The sequence below is a fragment of the Mustelus asterias genome, chromosome 21, assembly GCF_964213995.1.
Source record: "Mustelus asterias chromosome 21, sMusAst1.hap1.1, whole genome shotgun sequence".
Taxonomy (NCBI): domain Eukaryota; kingdom Metazoa; phylum Chordata; class Chondrichthyes; order Carcharhiniformes; family Triakidae; genus Mustelus; species Mustelus asterias.
In genome coordinates this window covers 54,171,649-54,195,210 of record NC_135821.1, presented here as the reverse complement: position 1 = coordinate 54,195,210, position 23,562 = coordinate 54,171,649, and the positions used below count along the sequence as shown (strand labels likewise).

At 41.2% G+C, this 23,562-nt stretch overlaps 1 protein-coding gene across 2 annotated transcripts in view; it reads right to left on the bottom strand.

Annotated features, from left to right (window-relative positions):
- kiaa0319l (KIAA0319-like ortholog) overlaps window positions 1–23,562 on the bottom strand; it is an 88,113-nt gene that overhangs the window by 12,874 nt on the left and 51,677 nt on the right. For both annotated transcript variants that reach the window (XM_078237903.1, XM_078237904.1), the window contains 10 exons: window positions 21,065–21,157; window positions 20,433–20,565; window positions 16,103–16,331; window positions 15,558–15,681; window positions 12,345–12,477; window positions 10,228–10,376; window positions 9,622–9,773; window positions 8,432–8,570; window positions 4,899–5,058; window positions 4,315–4,457 (listed from right to left, as the gene is read on the bottom strand). In XM_078237903.1, the coding sequence (XP_078094029.1) occupies window positions 4,315–4,457; window positions 4,899–5,058; window positions 8,432–8,570; window positions 9,622–9,773; window positions 10,228–10,376; window positions 12,345–12,477; window positions 15,558–15,681; window positions 16,103–16,331; window positions 20,433–20,565; window positions 21,065–21,157 (1,455 nt within the window). The remainder of the gene's footprint in view (window positions 1–4,314; window positions 4,458–4,898; window positions 5,059–8,431; window positions 8,571–9,621; window positions 9,774–10,227; window positions 10,377–12,344; window positions 12,478–15,557; window positions 15,682–16,102; window positions 16,332–20,432; window positions 20,566–21,064; window positions 21,158–23,562) is intronic.

The window sequence follows — 23,562 nt, the reverse complement described above, 5'->3', positions numbered from 1 at the left end:
ATAATGAATATCAAAGCTCTGCTTTCCTCCCACAGTCTGAAAGATGTGCTGGTTAGGTGCATTGGCCACACTGAATTCTCCCTCAGTGTACCCGAACAGGCGCCGGAGTGTGGCGAATAGGGGATGTTCACAGTAACTTCACTGCAGTGTTAATGTAAGGCTACTTGGGGTAACACTAATAAATAAAGTTTACTTTTTCCACCTACAAGTTGTTGGTGGACAGTTTTGAAAAGACTTATCTTAAAAACGTTTTAAGTTATTTTGTCTTGAGAACAAAAAACATAATTGCTGTCAATACACGAGAGACTGCAATAGTTCCCTGCAAATAAGAAATGATACTGTCTGTGAGGATAGGAAATATGTGACAGCATCGCCATGAGCATAATCAGTAGATGTCGACACCTGGAATGAGCTGACCTGAAAAATTAATGCCTGAATTATTCAAAGCACAGATTCTTACCAAAAGGCAAGGTTCCGTGATATTGCGTGGGTAACATAATTCTCACAAACTTTAAAGCTTAAAGTTTATTTATTAATGTCACAAGTAGACTTACATTAACATTGCAATGAAGTTACTGTGAAAATCCCCTAGTTGCCACACTCCGGCGCCTGTTCGGGTACACTGAGGGAAAATTCAGCACGGCCGACGCACCTAACCAGCATGTCTTTCAGACTGTGGGAGGAAACTGGAGCTCCCGGAGGAAACGCACGCAGACGCGGGGAGAACGTGCAGACAGTGACCCAAGCCGGGAATCGAACCCGGGTCCCTGGTGCTGTGAGGCAACAGTGCTAATATAAGTTGATTGAATGGTTTTAATTTTTGAAAGTTTCGCAATATGAACAATTTTTTGATTTGTGAAAGAAAGACGTTCTACTAGGTTTAGATTTTGAACAGAATCGTCTTGCCCAATTAAAAAACACAAATACCCTTTGACCATGACAAGGCTATACCTGCCAAGCTGGCTTTGCTTCTTGATAACTGGCAGATCAAAATAAATGGGTTTAACATTTATTCCAAGTGATTAATTTGCACGCAAGCACAAGGCTGTATCCATATTAAAGTCATCCCACCAAACATCTGTAAATGTTATTGGCTATAGCTACCAGACCACCATTAGAGATATCTGTGCAGGTTTGTGAAATCTCTTAAAAAGAGTAACAAAATCTCCCAATCAAGTCAGATTTTCTTTTTAAAGAAGGAACTTGGTACAAACTGGTCCCATTACAAAAAACTGTGAAGAAAGGTCGTGGAGGAGCCTTACGCTAGCTTCGTAGCTGGGATAATTCCATGACCAGGGCAGTTCCAGTACCAGAATATTGCACAGCATTAACACAATTAGACATCTGCCATTCTTGCCTTAGTATCCATAATACTTATATCCAGTATATGCACAGACCTCTAAGTGGCTATTTGAATTAAAATAGGCACTTGAGGATAGCAAATCATTAGGCATGCAACTTCATGTGCTGCATTAAAACAGGTAGAGCCTTATCCCAGTCCTTAATTCCCAGGAGTACGTCTGCACATAGCTGGAGTGCAAATAAACCACAGTCTAGAAAATCTTTAAAACAAGAACCAAGCAGAGGGAACATGAATTTCATTTCAATAAGTGGTGTGCTTCACATTCACGTTAATGAAGCTATACTAATGATTCTGGAGGAACATTACTCTAACTGTGACCCAATGGGCAAAAGGGAGCAAGGTGGTGAATGACCAGATTTGTCATTCTCAATGATCTGAAAGCTTTACTCCATAAAAATACCAAATGGATAAGTAGCATTCAGTTATTGGTACGCTTTCTGTTTCAAAGCATTTCACAATGGGACAGACTATACTGATCAGGAAAAGGTGAAATTTCAGGGGGAGGGGAATTTTTAATAAGGCTTTTGAAAACTGGGAGACAATATTTTGACTTGAGGAGCAGATAACACCAACGGTGGATTTGGTGCTGTGCCAATAATAATTCAACTGCCATATAGATACCAGTGAATGGGATTCAGCATGTATGTGAAGTATATATGAACAAGACTCGAGGCAGTGAAAGTAAACACGGTGGCCATGATTCTCCCATCCCGCTGCTCTAATTGTTTTAGCGCAGCGGGCCGGGAGATTCTCGCGTCAGCCAATTCGTGCCATTTGCACGCTGTGTTCGCGCCCCGCTTGTGTCTCCCAGCGCCGGATTTCCATCAGCATCTGCTCTATGCCAAAAATCGTCGGGAGGCACAAAGACCATTTAAATGGTCATTTTAATATCATTTTAATGAGATTTGCAGGCCCGGGACTGAAGTCTCCAGGCCCGCTAGCATCTCCCACCCCGCCAGAGTATTTCACTCCAGCTGGGTTTACAGTAGCTCCCCACTAATAGGGAACTCGCGGCCCGACTCCGCTGGAATGAAGGGGGGGGTGGCAATTGGGACCCCCCAGAGGGTCAGGTAGCGAGGGGGTTCCCCCTGGGCATTGGCACCCTGGTAAGGCCGGCCTGTGCCCCCGGCACTGCTCAAGAGGCAAAGTACCAATACCCAGGGGGCACTTTAGCACCACCATCACGCATGGGGCAGTGCAAATGAAGGGTGGAGCCTAGGGGGTAATCGGTGGGGTCAGGGGGATTTCGCTGCCACCCTGCATAGGGATCGGTGGGGGAATCAGGGAGGCCAGCGATCGGGGCAGGTGGGGGTGGAGATCGCTGGGCCCAGGAATGGTCGGGGAGCCAGCAATCGAGTTGACCAGCGATCAGGAGGCCAGCAGTGCAGTGGCCTGTTTAATGCGCTGATCTCAGCCTCTCCAGTGGGGACAGGCCCCGCTCCCTGAAATTTAATGATATTCACGTTGGTGGCCTCTGCAGTGTGCAGAGTGTGGGAGATTCTTCTCTGAACTCCCACTGAAAAAACCAGCGTGAATTACTCCAGTTTTTACGTGAATTCGACGCTTTGAATTTTTTTGGCAGAATTCCACCCGCTATGTGCAAGTTTCCTCCATTAAGAGATGATAACCTGAATGGGAATGGATTTGAGAGAAGTGTTGAGCCATTTTCACCCTCTTATCCAGTTCTTCTCCCAGCTATGGTTGGCTGCTTCACTAACCCTGCCCCTCTAAATTAAAGCCCTCTGTGAAATGGTTAGAAAGCGTAACTGTTGCGAGTCTGGTCTCTAGCCATACTCTAGTCCAGAGGTATAACAAGTACGTATGAAGGAATTCAAAAAGAGCCCCTCTATGGGAACACAGGCAAACAATAACATTCTTGAAAAGCAGTTTCAGCGTTCAATACCTCATTCATTTGTGACTTTTAAGATCCTGGGATAACAGTTTAATTCCCATCAAAAGTGGCCAGAAAATAAAAGATGCCCCAGTATTTAGTTCTTCTTAACATTATATTGACTGCTTGTTTAATATATATTCTGCAAGCTACGCCACTCCAACACAAATTTATATTTATATAGCACCTGTAACATCATAAAACATCCCAAAGCACTTCACAGAAATCTTAGAAAACAATATTTGACACTGAGCCACACAAGGAGAAATTAGGTCAGATGACTGAAAGCTTGGTCCCAAGAGGTAGATTTTAAGGAGTGCCTTAAAGGAGGAAAGCAAGCCACGTTCTATAGGGAGGGATTTCTAGAGTTTAGGTCCTGAGTGACTGAAGACGAGGTCTGCAATGGTGGAGCAATTTTTTAAAAAAAGAAACAGGGATTCTCCTAGAGGCCAGAATTAGAGGAACATCGACACAACCGCGGCAGGGTAGCACAGTGGTTAGCACTGCTGCTTCACAGCTCCAGGGACCTGGGTTCGATTCCCGGCTTGAGTCACGGTGTGGAGTTTGCACATTCTCCTCGTGTCTGCGTGGGTTTCCTCCGGGTGCTCCGGTTTCCTCCCACAGTCCAAAGATGTGCGGGTTAGGTTGATTGACCATGCTAAAATTGCCCCTTAGTGTTCTGAGATGCATAGGTTAGAGGGATTAGTGGATAAATATGTAGGGATATGGGGGTAGGGCCTGGGTGGGATTGTGGTCGGTGCAGACTCGATGGGCCGAATGGCCTCTTTCTGTACTGTAGGGATTCTAAGAAAAATAATTCTAAGACATCAGAAGGCTGTGGAGTGGGAGATTACAGAGATAGGGAGGGGCAAGGCCATGGAGGGATTTGAAAACAAGGATGAGAATTTGAAAAAAATCAGAACATTGCTTGACAGGGAGTCAATGTAGGTCAGTAGGTGCATGGAGTGAGAGGTTTAAAATACACTAAACTCAGTACAATCAAAACAATCGCACTGGAACGAATCTGAACAAAACAGTTTACTGATTAATTCTCACTCACTGACTGTACCAACTTGGAGAGCACGAAAAACTAGGAAGTCTGATTTCTGTTTCCGAAATTTATTCTTCAGTATCCGAGCAACATCCTGTCCCTTCAATACCTGATGTGCTTGCGTATTCCTTACACAAAAGATAATCTGTGTGCTGTGAAAATAAATGAGAGGCATTACAATTGAAGACATTGTGTGACTCATAATGAACAGCTGCACACTGACCATGTTTTAACACGACTCGCCTGTATTACCTTGATGGTATAAAGAAATAATTTTACTTGAAAAACACTTTCCTGTGAGCCAACAAATGTTTGAATAAAGTGGCCATAATTAGAAAGTTCGTTCTAAAATATGTTGACTTCAAATAGCGAATGGAAAATCGTTAAATAAAAATTATGAACTTTATGCCAACTGGATTATACATCAAGTGCGATTCAGACCAAAGTGGAGGATTGCTGACAACATTTCAGAATTTTCTTTGGGTTCAAGAACATCTGATGTTACTACTTAATGCAAAATGGATAATTATTTTTTTCAGCACAGTCGCCCCATTAATGCTTTCCCTTTTATATACACACACAAAGCTCCCCACCTCTGTTCAGTGTAAGGCTGAATTTTCTGTACAGCAATGTCTGAATCAAGGACTCCAAGCAAGACAGCTATTTGCCGAAGTAACATTCCCTTTTGCCTCTCGGTTAACTGGCTGACACTGACATCCAGGATAATTTCTACAAGATCATTCTTTCTGGGATCTGAAAATTAAAAAAAAGGAATTTTTAAGTTTCAACTGTCAAATCTTTTAAAGTCTTTGATTTTTGTTGCGACTTGCTTTGCCCAACCACAACCCTTCAAACAATGTTCCACGTAGCACAACTTTAAAATAATTTACCTTGTGCTAGGTTTGTATTGTACATGAGCCCAGCAGGATTAACATACGAAACAGACGTAAAAACAAACTGAGTTGAAGAGTCAATGACGACATCCACAGTTCTTGCTAATAACAAAAAACAACTCAAATGGCATGAGTTCTGATTTCCTGTCCCTCAAGCTGTGGATGATTGGGTGACATGGAAGCACAGTGGTTAGCACTGCTGCCTCACAGCGCCAGGGACCCAGGTTCAATTCCAGCCTTGGGTGACTGTCTGTGGAGTTTGCATGATCTCCCCGTGCCTGTGTGGGTTTCCTCCAGGTGCTCAGGTTTCCGCCCACATTCCAAAGATGTGCGGTTAGGTTGATTGATAAATTTCCCCTTAGCGTCAGGGGAATTAGCAGGGTAAACAGGTGCAGTTACGGGAATAGGGCCTGGGTGGGATTGTCGTCGGTGCAGGCTCGATGGGCCGAATGGACTCCTTCTGCAGTGTAGGGATTCTATGATTTTGAACCTCTCTTTTAAGTAATATGTAAATAATTTAGCACAGTTCAGATTAGTGATTTATTTCACATTCCATTATAAAATTAAAAACCAAGATTTCAGTGTTTGGAAACAAAGTTATTAAATCAGCTTTCTAGATTAACACACATTCTTAGAGATTCAATATCACAGAAAAATTATACGCTAAAAGCACACTCACACATGGCACAAAGATTGGGTGTACAGTGAAGCAGCGCACAATAAATAAAACAAACGCTTCAAAGTCATAGCTAGTCAGACATGGCCACACAAATGTAAAGTACAATGTATCCAAAACGCAAGTGACTTTAGTGCCTGAAAATGGCCCTGGATGTAGCAGCAATGGGAAAAATCTAACGGACTGCTAAACTCAGTGCTTCAGCCTCATTGTTTTAGTTTCTAACCTCCCAGCTTTTGTTTACAATTCATCAGAATTATGGTCAAAATAATTCAATTTTACCTGGAAGGAGACATCTCCAGGAACTAAAACTCAAGAAACAGTCCACCTCCCTCAGCAAAATAAATCTGAAGTATATCCAATTTTCTACCTTGTCAATTTCATCACAGTTGGATGTAAAATGGTTCCAGTGTGATTGCTGTGAATGCTTTTTGCTTCCTATCATCATAAATTTGGCTTAGTTGATTTCATCTCAGTTCGGTCAGGTAGCAATGGGTTTGAGCAGTGGGCTGCGTTTTGAAAACATAATTTAACTGACACTTAATTGTAGTACTCAGACTTTCCACATTGTTGGAGGTACCTTCCTTTGAATGAGATGTCAAGCCAGGGTCCTGTCTGCCTGCTTTGGTAGTACGTGAATATTAAACATAGAACATAGAACAGTACAGCACAGAACAGGCCCTTCGGCCCACGATGTTGTGCCGAGCTTTGTCTGAAACCCAGATCAAGCTATTTCCTCCCTATCATCCCGAAGTACTCCATGTGCCTATCCAATAGCTTCTTAAACGTTCCTAAAGTTTCTGACTCCACTATCCCTGCAGGCAGTCCATTCCACACCCCAACCACTCTCTGCGTAAAGAACCTACCTCTGATATCCTTCCTGTATCTCCCACCACGAACCCTATAGTTATGCCCCCTAGTTACCGCTCCATTCACCCGAGGAAATAGTCTTTGAACGTTCACTCTATCTATCCCCCTCATCATCTTATAAACCTCTATCAAATCTCCTCTCAACCTCCTCCGCTCCAAAGAGAAAAGCCCAAGTTCCCTCAACCTTTCCTCATAAGACCTACCCTCCAAACCAGGCAGCATCCTGGTAAATCTCCTTTGCACTCTTTCCAGTGTCTCCACATCCTTCTTGTAGTGAGATGACCAGAATTGCACACAATATTCCAAATGTGGTCTCACCAAGGTCCTGTACAGTTGCAGCATAACCCCACGGCTCTTAAACTCAAATCCCCTGTTAATGAACGCCAACACACTATAGGCCTTCTTCACGGCTCTATCCACTTGAGTGGCAACCTTCAGAGATCTATGGATATGAACCCCAAGATCTCTCTGTTCCTCCACAGTCTTCAGAACCCTACCTTTGACCCTGTAATCCACATTTTTAAATTTGTCCTACCAAAATGAATCACCTCGCATTTGTCAGGGTTAAACTCCATTTGCCATTTTTCAGCCCAGCTGTGCATCCTACCTATATCTCTTTGCAGCCTACAACAGCCCTCCACCTCATCCACTACTCCACCAATCTTGGCGTCATCAGCAAATTTACTGATCCACCCTTCAGCCCCCTCCTCCAAGTCATTTATAAAAATTACAAAAAGCAGAGGACCAAGCACTGATCCCTGTGGCACTCTGCTGGTAACCGGTTTCCAGTCCGAAAATTTTCCATCCACCACCACCCACTGTCTTCTGTTAGATAGCCAGTTACCTATCCAATCGGCCAAACTTCCCTCTATCCCACACATCCTTACTTTCTTCATAAGCTGACTGTGGGGGACTTTATCAAACGCCTTACTAAACTCCATGTATATGACATCAACTGCACTACCTTCATCTACACACTTAGTTACCTCCTCAAAAAATTCTATCAAATTTGTGAGATCCCAGAATGCTCTTTGAAGACCAGTGGGGAATCCTTCCTACATTGACTGCATCCCTCCCTCAACCAAGCTTAGATTTTGAGGCCAATTTTACAACTTATTGGCTGGAAACCACTAATTGATTTTTGGAAAAGACTAAGCCACATTTCAATGACTTGGAATCACAGTCAAAGATGGCTGCACAGTTGCACCACTGTACCTTCTACATTCCAAAGCCATTGATACAGAGGCAACAGGTCTGAAAAACCTCAACCGGAACAATTGCCTCAAAGGAGTATGAAACAGGGCCATCGCCTATCCCATTAGCATAGCATCCAGACAATCACCTGAGTACTCAACTGGATGGCAACAAACCATTAGATGTAAGCACTCAGGCAATGGGACCCTGGCTACAAAAGGAATTTTCCCCCGATGTAATCTAATCATGGAAGTCAAGTAACTGGAATCCACTAACCATGACCATATTTTGGTCACTGGGCAGTTTGAGAGAGAAGGGTCATATGACAAGCCAGCTAACCCTTTGTGTTTAAGCACCTGTTTTCTCTGCAGACCAGTTCAAGCAAATGAGATGCTGACAAAGCAAGATCCTTGCTTTGGGTCTCTGTCTCTCTCCATCTAATTTGACTAAACACAGTAGCCCATTGGAAGACTGAAGGCCAATTTCTACTCACCAGGTCTGACTTCCAATGTTGCCCTGTCAATATGATTTTCTCCTTTTGCATCAGTTACTTTTAGGCAAAATGTATATAGTCCTTCAACCAAATTAGACAGGAATAGCACAGGCTGGTGATCAGAGTTATTCAGCACATCCTGTTACAGATTGGTGGAAAATACATAAGAAATTTCAAAAAAATTTAACTTTTAAAAACAAAGTTTGGAATAAGGTCATGTTATGATCCACTTTCAAATATGCTGAAGTGCATCAAACATCATATCATAGCTAGACCACAATATATGCAAAAAATTAATAGTCCATTCATTATAAGGAAAAACTGAAGATTTTGCAATATTTTTCTGGATGTAGTTCAGAAATATTGCCACTTTAGGAGGAAGAAAGCAAATGGGGAACTTTTTGAACACCTTCTTGCTTTGCAATATTGGATCTCAGAACAATTATCAAAATATTACAGAGTTTAACACACTTATTTCCTTAGATTTGTTGGAATGAATCTACACTGTTTGACTGCTGAGAGATTATCTACAACAGGTAATCATCCTAATTATTCATGTTTGGTCAAAGCAATAGGGAAGAGGACATTCAATAAGGAGATCATTTTAAAACAAATTAAAAAGATAAATGTGATTCAATATACAAGTACAATACTCAAATGGAGGACTTTGCATTACAATTGTATTTCTACATGAATCTTCAAAAGTTACAAATTCCTGTGATATCTTGGTCTCAATATAAATCCTGGCCACCACAAGCCGGGGAGGTGGGATGCTTCATCAGCATACCAAAATTAGGTTCCCACCATGCATCTGGGAGCCGATTTAAATTTACCCCTCCCTCCAAAGTCAAATTGCACGAGTTTATCAGAGGCTGTCCTTGGCTGCAGCTTTGTGCAGTTAGTTTTCCTGCTCAGCAGTCAACCACCCTTTCATTTCGTCAGTGTAAAACCAGGAAGGAGAAAATGATAACAAGATCCTGTCATTGATATTGACAAGACCACTGCATCCCTGAGCTTGCCCTGCAACACACCTCTCCCCCACCAGTGCTGCATATCATGTTCACTCCAATGCAGCCTCCCTGTAAATAACTGGTCACTTATATATCTTTGTAACTCATTAAACAATGCCTACAATAGAATTGGTAGAATATTCTTTATAGCTCATTTAATGTGTGAATTGGACTACTTACTCCAGCTGCTGGACTGCTCTCGTCTCTCATCCACAGGTAGCTGACAATTCCCTTATCATCTGATGACTTTGATCCATCAAGCATTGCTGTGTTACTGGGTAGGGTGATCACTACATTCCTTGCTATCTTAGCAACTGGAGCCTTGTTGACTTCTATAAAACACAAATCCATTTGTTATCTATAGCATAGATCTTATAAAATATTAGAATTCAAAATGGAATTCATATTTCAGGTTTGAATGCAGTGTTGCAATTGAAAGCACAGTCAGAAACCCATTCATATGTGTAACCCAACTAGTAACATCACCAGTTTCTTCAACGTTCTGGCTTCCGTAATAATTTCAAAGACCTAACTGCTGCATAAGCTGTCCTGAAATAATAACCTTCACCTTCCAGGGTTGTGCAAAATAAGCCCCTATGCTTATTCAGTATCAACAAAATGTGGTAACATGTTTTACTCAAAGTGCAATGGCCATTAACAAGAAAAAAAGCATTAGCAAGAATATACTTCTAAGGTCACAATTAACATTATTACTTTAAACGGCTACTTCTTTTTATTAGTCAATTTAAATCTATTGCCACCCATACATCTGTAAAACATACATACCTTCTCTCACAATGATTCTAACAGAATCATGACTTTCCAGGTTTCTTTCATCCTTCACTGTTAGTGTAATCACATATGACCCAACCTGAAGGCCTGTTACTGTGGCGATGGAACTGTCTGCATTCTCAATTTTCACACCGTCAGGGCCGCTGAAAGACAAAACTGTCAAACTTCACCTTATGTTTGCGTTAACAGGAGGTAACGACAGCTAGCTCTGACTCAGATTTATAGTGTACGTTGTCTGAATGCAGAGGTCTCCCGATGCTCACTTCAAATCCTGGGTTTGTATATGTACATGTTGCAGGGCTGCAAAATATTGAAATGCACTGGGTATGCGTCGGACAAGTCTTGCCAGTTCCGCAGCCAGACGCCCGACAGGAACAGTGTTTCACCTCGGGGTGAAGAGTGACTAATAATTGAGCATATTAACTGAACATGTTACAGAGAATTCCAATTAAGATGATGAAATATGGTTCAAATGTTACAAGCTTAATTAAAAGTCTCAACTTTTTGATATTTTCTCATTCTAATCAATATGCACAAATTAGATTCTCCATTGCTTTAACCAACAAAATATGATGCTAAACTGAGCAATTTAGAGTTTCAACACTAAGATCTTCAAACAAGCTTTTAAAAAGGGGTAATGGCAATGGGACGTAACTGTAAATACCTGGGGCCAGAGACTGCACCCTGGGCTTAGGCATACTGCCAATGTCACTCGGTGTGTATGGGGTAGGTGTGTTGAGAAAATATAGTGTGTACTGGGATTCTGCCCCTTGGAGAGGAGGTCAGATGTTCCACCCATCACCACACTGCTTTCACACAAAATACATACATCTCCAGGAAATCCTACAGTATGCCACGTGTTAGGCACAAGTGAATCCTTGCCAAAAGCAAAATAATGCGGATGCTGGAATCTGAAACAAAAACAGAAAATGCTGGGAAATCTCAGCAGGTCTGACAGCATCTGTGGTGAGAGAGTAGAGCCAATGTTTCAAGTCTGGATGACCCTGCGTCAGAGCTGGAAGTCCAGCTCTGATGAAGGGTCATCCAGACTCGAAACGTTGGCTCTATTCTCTCCCCACAGATGCTCTCAGACCTGCTGAGATTTTCCAGCATTTTCTGTTTTTGAATCCTTGCCAATCGAAAGCAAGCATACATTCCGTAATGGGCAAACCAAAGATTCCAAAATGCTTGGGAGAAAAGGTATCAATTGCATTTAAAGGCCAGTCTTGGTAATGCTTTGAGGCCAAGGAGGAAATGTGTGGGCTGGCTGTAGAGATTTGCATTCTAATTAGTATTCTGTACCTTGATGTTGTGTCTCTGTGCACTGTTGGAGAACAGATTTTCACTCCATCTGACGAAGGGGCAGCGCTCCGAAAGCTTATGGTATTTGCTACCAAATAAACCTGTTGGACTTTAACCTGGTGTTGTGAGACTTCTTACTGTTACTTGATGCAGCCAGAGGGTGGTACTCCAGCTTTCTGGGACTGGAGGGTTGGGCATTGCTGGTGTTGCCCTTACAGGCACAATCCACCTGCCTCAAGTAAGTGGGCCTGTTCTATCATTGGGATATATGATGGGACCTACATCTTTGCAAGTAAATTCATTTAAAGCTTGCTCCAATGCACAACCACAAGGAGAGTGGGCCGATCAGATTTCCAGGCTCCAGATGTGAATAAAGCGGAATTTTCAATCACTTCACAGGTTTTGCTCAGGGCTGGTATGTTCAAAACATCAGAATAATTGTCTGCCAACAGCTATCAGAGAGGAGCAACAAATGGAAGCCAAACATCCCTGGATAGGAAAATGATGCAATACATGGTAGAGTGCAATCCCAATTTTGTGCAGCACAAACACTAAAGGGCATCATTCTGGATGACAAGATTGCACCGCGTTTATCAGATATTGAAAACAGTTACTCAGAGGATGAAAATAATGGAGCAAACAGAGTGAAAAACTGTAGTGACAGCAATTACTCAAAGTAAGAGATCAGAAGATTCTTGTCATGGTTTTTATGGTACAGAAATTCTAACCACACCTTTGTATGAATTATGCCTGTTTTTAATGGACCCACTGAAAGAACAATTACGTTTCACATGCTATCTATGTTCTACCTTGTTTTTTCCCACAGGTAGGAAGCAATCTTCTGGTCATCTGTGCTTTTGCTGCCATCCAATACCGTGCTGTCCACAGGAAGGGTCAGTTCTTTATCAGGTCCTGAATCAGCCACAGGAGCTTTATTGTTTTCTGGAAAGGAAAATTGGTAAAACAAAGGAAAATGAGCTTCAGTACTTGAGAGGGTGTTGCATTATTGAAAATGCTAAGATGTTTTGCCAAGGGAAAGATATTATGACACTTAATAACATCGTGACTGATCTGATATAACGTGAAACTCCACTTTCTTGACTTATTCCTATAACCCTCGATTCCCTTACTGATTAAAAATCTATACCAGCCTCGAACACACATAACAACCCAGCCTCTGCAGCCCTCTGCAGTAATGAATTCTACAGATTTACTACCCTTTAACAGCAGAATTTCCTTCTCATCTGTCTTAAACGGACAACCCCTTACTCGAAGATTAAACTCTCTGGTCCTAGACACTCCCACAAGGGGAAACACCCACTTGGCATCCACCCTGACAAGCCCTTCTGAGAATCCAATATGTCTCAATAAGGTTGCCTCTCATTCTACTGAACTCCAGTGAATACAGGCCCAACCAACTCAACCTCTCCTCATTAAATCTCTCATACCCTGGGTCAACCTAGTGAAATTTCAACACCAGTATATATTTCCTTAGATAAGGGAACCAAAACTGTTCACAGTATTTCAAGTGTGGTCTAGTATAGTTTTAGCAAGACTTCCCTATTTCTATACTCCATTCCCTTTGAAATAAAGGCCATCATTCCATTTGCCTTCCCTATTACCTGGTGAACTTGCATGCTAGCTTTTTTGTGATTTATGCTAGAGGACTCCCAAATCTTTCCGTGTTGCTGCTTTCTCCATTTAATTAATATTCTGCTCCTTTATTCTTCCCACTATACTCCTTGTACACCTATGACTGTGCGGCCAAATTCCCCTCCAACTCGATTTTCAAGTTTGCTGATGACACCACCGCATTGGGTCAGATCACAAACAATGACGAGACAGAGTACAGGAATGAGATAGAGAATCTGGTGAACTGGTGCAGCAACAATAACCTCTCCCTCAATGTCAACAAAATGAAGGAGATTGTCATCGACTTCAAGAAGCATAGAGGAGAACATGACCTTGTCTACATCAATGGGGACGAAGTAGAAAGGGTCGAGAGCTTCAGGTTTTTATCAGATCACTAGCAACCTGTCCTGGTCCCCCCATGCGAACACGATAGTTAAGAAAGTCCACCAATGTCTCTACTTTCTCAGAAGACTAAGGAAATTTGGCATGTCAGCAATGACTCTCACCAACTTTTACAGATGCACCATAGAAAGCATTCTCTCTGGTTGTATCACAGCTTGGTATGGCTCCTGCTCTGCCCAAGACCGCAAGAAACTACAAAAGGTCGTGAATGTAGCCCAATCCATTATGCAAACTAGCCTCCCATCCATTGACCCTGTCTACACTTCCCACTGCCTTGGCAAAGCAGCCAACATAATTAAGGACCTCATGTACCCCGGACATTCTCTCTTCCACCTTCTTCTGTCAGGAAAAGATACAAAAGTCTGAAGTCACATACCAACTGACTCAAGAACAGCTTCTTCGCTGCTGCCATCAGACTTTTGAATGGACCTACGCTGCATTAAGTTGATCTTTCTCTACACCCTAGCTATGACTGTAACACTACATTCTGCACTCATTTCTATGAACGGTACGCTTTGTCTGTATAGCGTGCAAGAAACAATACTTTTCACTGTATACTAATACATGCGACAATAATAAATCCAATCAAATCCTGCCAAAGTGCATAACTTCACATTTCCAAATGTTAAGAATTGGTGAAAATTAAGATTAAAAATAGAATTAAAATTTTTAAAAGTGCAGGTGCTTGAAGGGATGTTTTGATATGCAGATTAACATACCAGTGAGAAAAGCAAGCATTTCCTTTGTGATTAGGGGAAAACAATGGGGTGTAGAAGAGATTCATAGAATTCATAGAAACCCTACAGTGCAGAAAGAGGCCATTTGGCCCATCGAGTCTGCACCGACCACAATCCCACCCAGGCCCTATCCCCGTATCCCTACATATTTACCCGCTAATCCCTCTAACCTACGCATCATCTCAGGACTCTAAGGGGCATTTTTTAGCATGGCCAATCAACCTAACCCGCACATCTTTGGACTGTGGGAGGAAACCGGCGCACCCGGAGGAAACACACGCAGACAGGGGGAGAACGTGCAGACTCTGCACTGAACAGTGACCCAAACTGGGAATCGAACCCAGGTCCCTGGAGCTCTGAAGCAGCAGTGCTAGCCACTGTGCTACTGTGCCGCCCCATGACTTTAACGTGGGGAGATAAGGGAATTGGCCCTTATATGCTAAAAGCCAGGTCCACAGGGTGAGTAACAACAAAGGGAAAGAATGATATATCCATAGCACAATAACTGGAGAAAGGGGCACAGTAGAAGCAGCCACCATTATAGCACACCGGGCTGTGGAAAACTCTACCCTCCAAAAACATTGCTAAAAGGCAGCTGGTTAAAATCCAAAACTCAAACAAAGAAGATCACGCCTTTGATAAAACTGAACACGATTTTCCCAAAGGGTGAACCTGTGGGTGGTAACCACTTGCTGGATTTAGCTCAGGTATAATACTGGATGATGTGTGGGAACAAGGAGCATCTCAGAGTCCAGGAAACATAGGGGTAACTTCATATGATAGTGTGTGTATGGCCATCAGTGTAGTCAAATGTACTGTTGCAGTGTATTGTTGTCCTTCTTGTCATGTTTTTCTTTTAAGTTAATAAATATGCTTTATTAATTGATCACAAAATGACTGGACTGTTCCTCCCTGGTTTGTAGATCATTTCTCACAGTATCAAATTAAAAAATATATACCACTAAGAACCAGTGTTCCAAGATACCCTTCAGGATTTTGGGATACCCTCACGTTTAACGTCAGTGGGGTTCTTAACACTGATATTATATCCCATCTGCTAAGTCTTTGCCCACTCACTTAACCTGTCTACACCCCTCTGTAGACTCTGCATCATCTTCATCACTTGCCTCTCACCTATATTTATGATAAATAGAAATCTGATTGGAGGCAATACAAAAAGGGAGAAGACTTGATATATTTTGTCATCTTTCTTGCACGGTAGTTACAAACATTTTCTTTCTAAACACACACCTGGTTGTACTATAACCATCACCTCTGCAGTAGCTTGGTGGCCTGCGGAGTCTGTGACTGTTAGTTGAAAAATGTAGTCCCCTTCCTGCATCGCTGACAGTTGAAGAGATGATGTTCGCACTCCCTAAACAAGAGAAAAATATGTATTAAATAGCCCCTCCTGCCTAGACTTACTGCTTGGTATAAAATGAACAGTCTCAGCACGCTAGCAATGATGTTAATTTAGATTTTTTCCCCCATTAGCTAATAGCTGTTATGGATATTACCCCTCCCGTTTTAGTGGAAGGAAGCTAAGTGATGAAACACAACTACCACACTGAATTATATTGAGCATAATGAATCTCAATCCATCCTTTTATTATCCAGAATGACAGTGAAATTGGAATATTGGTGGTTTTGGCCTGTCCCCCTGCTTTACGTCGGTCCATAAACATTTGTTTAAGGCCGTTACTGCCTTTATTCCTCAAGTATCATAATCGTTTTCTCCTCAAAATAGAATATTCTTAATTTTGGATGCAGGGAGTACAGAGCAAATATTTTCCTACCTGCATTTCAACTACTTTTCCTTTACTCTTTGGGCTTAGGGACCATTCATAGCTGACAATTCCATGGTCATCTGTGCTTTGATTGCCATACAGCATGATGGAGTTCTTGGGCAATGTAAGGACCTGATTTGCACCAGCATTGGCTACAGGTGGATAGTCCACTGCTTTATGCACAGTGACTGCTGCCGTGGTTGAGTCACTGGCACCATCAGAATCCACCACTGTCAGGCTGAAAGAGAGAGCAAATAAAATAAATCAGATAAACCTTTCAAACAAATTGCCTGGACTACAATAGCAACTGCTAAGTGAACAGAAAGGCCTGGAAGATGCAGAACAATAAGCCTTAAAAACACTGCATTTAAAATTATTCACCCAACTGAAAGCATACTATGCCGACATGCTAAGATACTGCAGAATATTATCAAACATACAAAACCGCAGCAAGTGGAGGGATTCTATACAGTTAGCAGTTTTTTTTCTGAAAAACAGCATAAGCCGACTGAGGCTTTTAATTAAAACTAGATCATGGTGAAATAAACATCTATATTGTGATTGGGTTATATTCTTATGGGAACTATTACATTTATTTCAGGTAGTGCATTACAATCTTTCAATATAGCATCCACTCTTTCTAAACATCAAGTCTGGAGTGATTTAAAGCTATTGACATTTAAAGATGTACAAGAATATCCAAATTACAGTCATGGATCATATACAGCCTCTCAGCTCAGACAGTGTGGCCCATGCAGCAACTCAACACTAACTTTACTTTTATTCTTAAGTAATGTTTTGCATGACCTGCAAGTGTTCATGTTATCCACACATGCAGCACAAAGACGATTTGAACACAATTGTTCCATAGCGTGGTTAAAATATATACTTGGAACAACTCATCGACGGGTACAATTTTAAGTATACCTATTCTAACTGCGTCCACAACAATATACAATTGCAACAATCAATTCAAATGCCTACATATTAAATATCTTGCCTGAGTACATTTTCTGTCTACAAAACCTTAATTCCAGTTGGCATATTTTTGTGTCAATTTAAATTCCTAAGCCCACAGTTATAATGGAAAGTGCCCACACAGACTGATCATTGTAATTAAAGCCCACAGAGATTATTAGCAAAAAACAAAGCGTGCTGAATTGGAGGGAATCTTGTGGTTGATTTCTTGTGCCTCTTTATTGGTAGTCAGGCCTTCAACTGTTCAGGCCCATAATTTGGAATTCACTCCCTGAACCTTTGTGCGCCATTTAAGACTCTTCTGAAAACCGACTGCTTTGGCCAAGCTTTTGTTCACCTGTCCAACTTATATAGTTTGGTATCAAATTCTGCCCAATCACATTCTTAGTAGGATGTTGCAAGCTGCTTAACACTTTGAAACACTTTTTATATCAAAATTGTTTGATGATATTTGGTTGACAAGTAGGATAAAAGAACATTTATTGGTCGATGGGATCTATAAAGTGACATGCCCCAGAAACGTGCACTGGGGCCTCACCCTTTCAACATGTATATCTTGGGTGACTTGGATGAAGAGATAAGAGTGTTGTACCCATACTAAGTGCTTCCTAACTAATATCACTTTTGCAGGTGATACTAAGTTAGGAAGCACAGTCTGCTGCACAGATGGGAAAAGGAACACAGGCAGACTGAGTGAGGGGGAAATACAAGACAGACGAAGTTCAACATGGACAAGCATGTTCTCTAGGATTAGAGAAAGACAAATCATCATATTGTCTTAATGGTGACAGACTACAAGTTGCAGAGGAGCAAAGAGGTTTTTGATCTCCAGCTCCAAAACTTGACAAAAGCTAAAGCACAGGTGAAATACTGGTAATTAAAGGTTAATAGAAAGTTGGCCTTTGAGCATACAATACAGATTCATCAGAATAACAATAGGAATCAAAAAATTAAAATTTCAAGGATGCTTGGTTTCTGTCTTCTCGAGTTTGGATTGTTGAAGGGTAATCCAAATAGAAGTCCTTACATGATAAAGGGTTTCCATATTATTTAGAGAAAGTACTATTCCTGGTAGCAGGGGGAATAATCTTAGAATTAGAGCAAGAAACATTAATGAATGAAATTAGGAAACACCTTTCCCACTCACAAAGGTAGTGGAAATCCGGGATGTCCTCCTCCATAATGCTTTGGATGGTGGGTCAATTGAAACTTTTCTAACTGAATTTGACAGGTTTTTGTTAAGTAAGGATACAGAGAGATGTGGATCAAAGGCAGGTAAATGGATCCAAGGTGCAGATCAGCATGATTTTATTAAATGGCAGAATGAGCTCCAGGAGCCAAATGGCCTCTTCCTCTTCCCATATTCCTATGTAATCATACTCCCCCAAGAGTGATGAAGCGGTTGTACCTTAGTTTTTCATTTCCCAGTTCCTTCCCCTTGAACTGCTTCAACCAGCTTCAGTCATCTACTTACCAAACATTGCTATTTACCTATAATTATATAGAATACAAGGACGTATAAAAAGGATAGAATGTATTATTTCAAAATGGGCACTGAGGTTTTTAAGCCCTCGCCCAATTATTCCACTTGCCTCAAAGCCACTCCACCTAAATCCTAGAATTAGTTTTAACAACCAATCAGAATTTTATGTCCTTGATTTGTGTGAAAACAAGCACTGGTTTTCCAGAGTCAACAAGTACAGAAGCTTCCCTCATTCATGACTACCTAAAGAGTGTTTTATTGCTGAAATCACAAAATATCAACTTGATGAGCTAGTGTTAAAGTCAATTTTTAACAGATTGGGGCACATTAATTTGCTCACATTTACACTCTTTGCTGCAACACTGATCTTGGATCAAATTTTGCTGAAATGTCTCAAATAAAGGCAGTTGTTTTTGACTGTCGGACCATTGCCACTTAAATATTGTTCAGTTTTGTATTTTCAGGCTGACATTCACAAACTGGAGAATTACAACAATTCATCATAAAAAGCAACAGATAGTGACCAGTGAACAAGATAAACTGTACTGCACAACTGGGACTAATTTCTGAAAAAGCATTCAATTGTTGCGAAAGCAAAATAAATGTGTTAAACCTGTCAGTACTAACTTGTATTTCAATACGACTGGCTGAACAAAAAACAACAAATTAATTAAGACCAAGTGTCCACGTGGCATGCTCTTTAAATACAGACCACTAGGTGACAGACTAGGGTTCAGCTTGAGGTGTTCACAGTCATGGGCAGACTTTTTTAAATGATTTAATTCTGTATTAACTTCACATTAAATCCTCACCTCTACTTGGTCTTGCCTGTCTGATTTCAGTTCCACACTATGTAGTTGATTCTTAAGCAAGCCAAACAATTGTAAAGCCAAGCTACAGTAACAGAATAATATCACCAGGGAGACACAAACATCACAAGGATTCAGTGATGCTCTGGATCACTAAGAACAGACATTAAATGTGGCATTGCCAAGCATTGTTCACATTGAAAACTAAAACATTTTAAAGAACTATAGCAACTGAAATTGCTTCCGAGTGTGCCATGACTGATCTATTCATTAGTCTTGCATTTTCCAAGGACAATAATATTAGAAAGAAAGTGACAGAATTTTGGGTGACCCAGATTTACATCATTCAATTGTATGTTTTGATAAATAGATACATCCAATCTGACTATTATTTATAAGTAAATTCAATGACAACATACAAGCCTAGGTTATAGGTCTGCACCTGTAATCACCACACGGTCCTCAATCTCAACCACACTATCCAGGAGGTATTAAGACATTCTGAAAAGAGCAGGAGCAGTGCAAACCATCCAGAGCTGCAGTTTAAGATCTCCAAACACTCGTTGTAAAAGCGGTACTGAGAAGTGGCTGGTAGCATGCAAGCCGCCAGCTTCTGGCAGCGGAATGGAAATAGGGAATGGGTAGAGTTATAGAAAGGGAGTAAACACAAATGCACTAAAAGAGGAAAATTAAAGCTATACCTGGCATACAATTACATCAGCTAATAAAGACGTGCGCTGTACAATTTCAGGTTGCTTTGGAACATTCAAAAGGTTTCGCAAATAGTGTAGTACAGCTTGCTTAACTGGGTGCTGTCAGGTAAAAGTGCCAGGAGTCACTATCACAGAATTGTTACAGTGCAGGAGGAGGCCATTTGGCCCATCCTGTCTGCACCGGCTTTCCAAATGAGCCACTGGCCATAATTGGGATAAAAATGACCTCTGTTTGACACGGTCAGTGACTGAAGCACACAAACAGAAACCGAGTACTCTACATCAGCGAGAGTGATTTAATCACATTAGTTATCTCAATTATTTCCAAACAGATAGTCTTACTTTGATTTATGTACCTGAATGTGTAATTGCCTGGAACCAAGTTGGTCAGTTTCAGTATCTGTGTATTTGCAGACACCTTCTCCTCTCGCAATGGACCTTTCTCCTCCTCCCATTGATAACTTACAATTTTATCGTCATCTGTACTTTCTGCAAATGCAACAGCATGTATTTCAGTTTCAGCTGTATTGACAGCTGTATTATGGCAAAACTACTCAATGGTACTGCAACAGATTACAAAACACAGAAGTATATGATTGACCTTTAACAAGAAATCCAGAGTAGCAACTGATTGCAGTCAACACAAAGCAGATGGATAGTTATTCTAGCACAAACCCTCCCAACTAACAAGTTCAGTCAAGCAGAATCCTGGCCGAAACAGGATATAATACATAATTATTCAGATTTATCAATGCTTAGTAATGTCAATCTACTCCATAGTTTCACCTGAAGGCACATTTAAGGTCTAACTTTATATGCTTAACGCTTCATTAAACATGATGTTTACTTTTTGTATTTTCCTTTAATATTTATAGAGAGCACAATTCAGATGATGGGATCTTGACTCCAAAAGGAAAAACATTAACAGAATTCTAACTACAGCCAAGTAGTGGACCGGTGTTATGTTAAAATAAAACTGTAAACTTACGGCTCCCATCAATAAAAGTGGACGTCGTAGGCAGCGAGATCTCTTGGAATTTTGGAGAGACGATAGCCACTGGGAATTGATTCACACGAGGTGCTGCAAAATAAATCAACTGCAATTTGTTTAAAAAGTAGTTAATTTGTTGAAACAACAATCATTTAAATAAAGATAGGTATGCAGCACTGGCAACCGTCAGCATTGCTTGAATAATGCAGCAACAAACTCAGATCTACAGAGTAACCATCACATCATTAGAACGGAAGTAGGTCAAGAACTATCATTTTTAGCATTCCAAATGTTAACTTATTTCTAGAATTATTCAAATAATGATGTAAATATGTACAATGCTTAATACAATTTGGATACCTTTGCAAGGGCAGTTAGGGAGAGGCAATAAATGCTGGCCTTGCCAGCGGTGCTCTCATCCCAGGAATGAATAAAACAAAGCTGAGGAACAGCATTAGAAAGATTTTGAACATTTTTGCCCCTTGACTTCATGCTTCTGTCACAATGGCCCAGGTTCTGCAGTCAGTGCCAAACAGCGCTAACCATTCATTGCACTTACACTTTTCCACAGGTTTTGCTGGCATTTGCACTTGAAGTTATTAGAGTCAGCGTGGCACCATCTGCAGGATATAGGTGAACAGGGTAGGCAAAGGTATGCTTCCTTATCCAATCAAATTTAAGAATCCTGACAGGGCCACAGAGTCTAAACCAGGCAGTATAAATGGAATTGTTAATTCAATACCAAATCATATAAACATACAAATTAGGAGCAGGAGTAGACCACTTGCCCCCCTCTAGCCTGCTCCACCATTCAATAAGATCATGGCTGATCTGACTGTCATCTCAATTCCACATTCCTGCCTACCCCTAACCGTTCACCCCCTTTCTTAGCAAGAATCCTTCTACCTTTACCTTAAAATATTCAAAGGCTCTGCTTCCACTACTTTTTGAAGAGAGTTCCAAATAATCCTGACCCTCAGAAAAAAATGGGTGACTCCTTATTTTTAAACACTGACCCTTATTTCTAGATGTTCCCACAAGAGAAAGCATGTTCTCCACATTGATCCTGTCAAGATCCCTCAGGATCTTTTATGTTTCAATCAAGTCAACTCTTACTCTTCACATAGGGTGACTTAGTAAATAATATCCCAATTTCCACATTTAGCTGCACATATGCAGTATTGAAAATTGCTGTTTACTGCTCAATAATGATGAATGCTGATATTCCTCCAGCAAAATGTGGGCCAATTAGAACAGCAAAGTAGAACTCTCAGTAAGAATTCATGAGGATGAGTTTGATTTCAATCAGTTCAAATTAAAAAATTGACGTAAAATGGCCATTTTCAACAGAGTGGAAAACTTGGATGGACAATGTCAACTAGGACCATCACTGGATCAGTTTCAGTTCCCTTGTCTTTTGCTCATGTGCAGTCAAACAAAATGTGTGGCACAGGAAGAGGACACTTGAATCATCATGTCTGTGCTGTCCGAAAAATAAGCCACCCAGCCAAATCCCACTTTCCAGCATTTGGTCTGTAGCCCTGCGTGTTAAGGCACTTGAAGTGTGCATCCAAACAATCTTAAATGAGTTGAGGGTTTCTGCCTCTACAACCCTTTCACTTAGTGAGCTTCGGACTCCCACAGCCCTCTGGGTGAAAACATTTTCCTCTGTCCACTCTAATCTTTTCACTAATTACTTTAAATCTATGCCCCCTAGTCACTGACCTCTCTGTTAAAGTAAATAGACTCTATCTAGGCCCTTCAATTTTCACATCCCAGTCAAATGTCTCCTCAGCCTCCTCTGTTCCAAGAACCACCACCCCAGGCTATCCATTCTTTCCTCACGGCTGCAATTTTCCAGTTCTGGCAGCATCCTGGCAAATCTCCTCTGTATCCTTCCTAATGTAATTACATCCATTCTGTAATGCGGTTACCAAAAAACTGCACACAGTATTAAAGTTGTGGCCTACATTTTATATTGCTCCAGCTCAACCTCCTTGTTGCTGTTATATTCTATGCCTCGGCTAATAAATGAAAGGGTTCCATATGCCTTTTTAACCACCTTGCTAACCTGTCCTGCTACCTTTAGGGATCTGTGGACATTCTTTCCACAGTCCCTTACTTACTCTACATCTCTGTATCCTCCCATTTACTGTGTAATCCATTGCCTTGTTTAACCTCCCCAATGTGTCACCCCACACTTCTCTGGGTTGAATTCCATTTGTCACTTTTCTGTGCACCTGACCAGTCCATTGACATTTTCCTGCAATCTACGACAATCTTCTTTGATATCAACTATGTGGCCAATATGTGTCTCATTTGCATTCTACCTACATTGACATCCAAATTATTAAAATGATACAAAAATCAGAGGAACTAATACAGAGCCCTGCAGAACCCCACGGAAACAGCCTTTCGATCATAAAAACATCCACCAACAAGTACCCTTTGTTTCCTGCCACTCAGCCAACTTTGTACCTTGCTTGCCACATTCA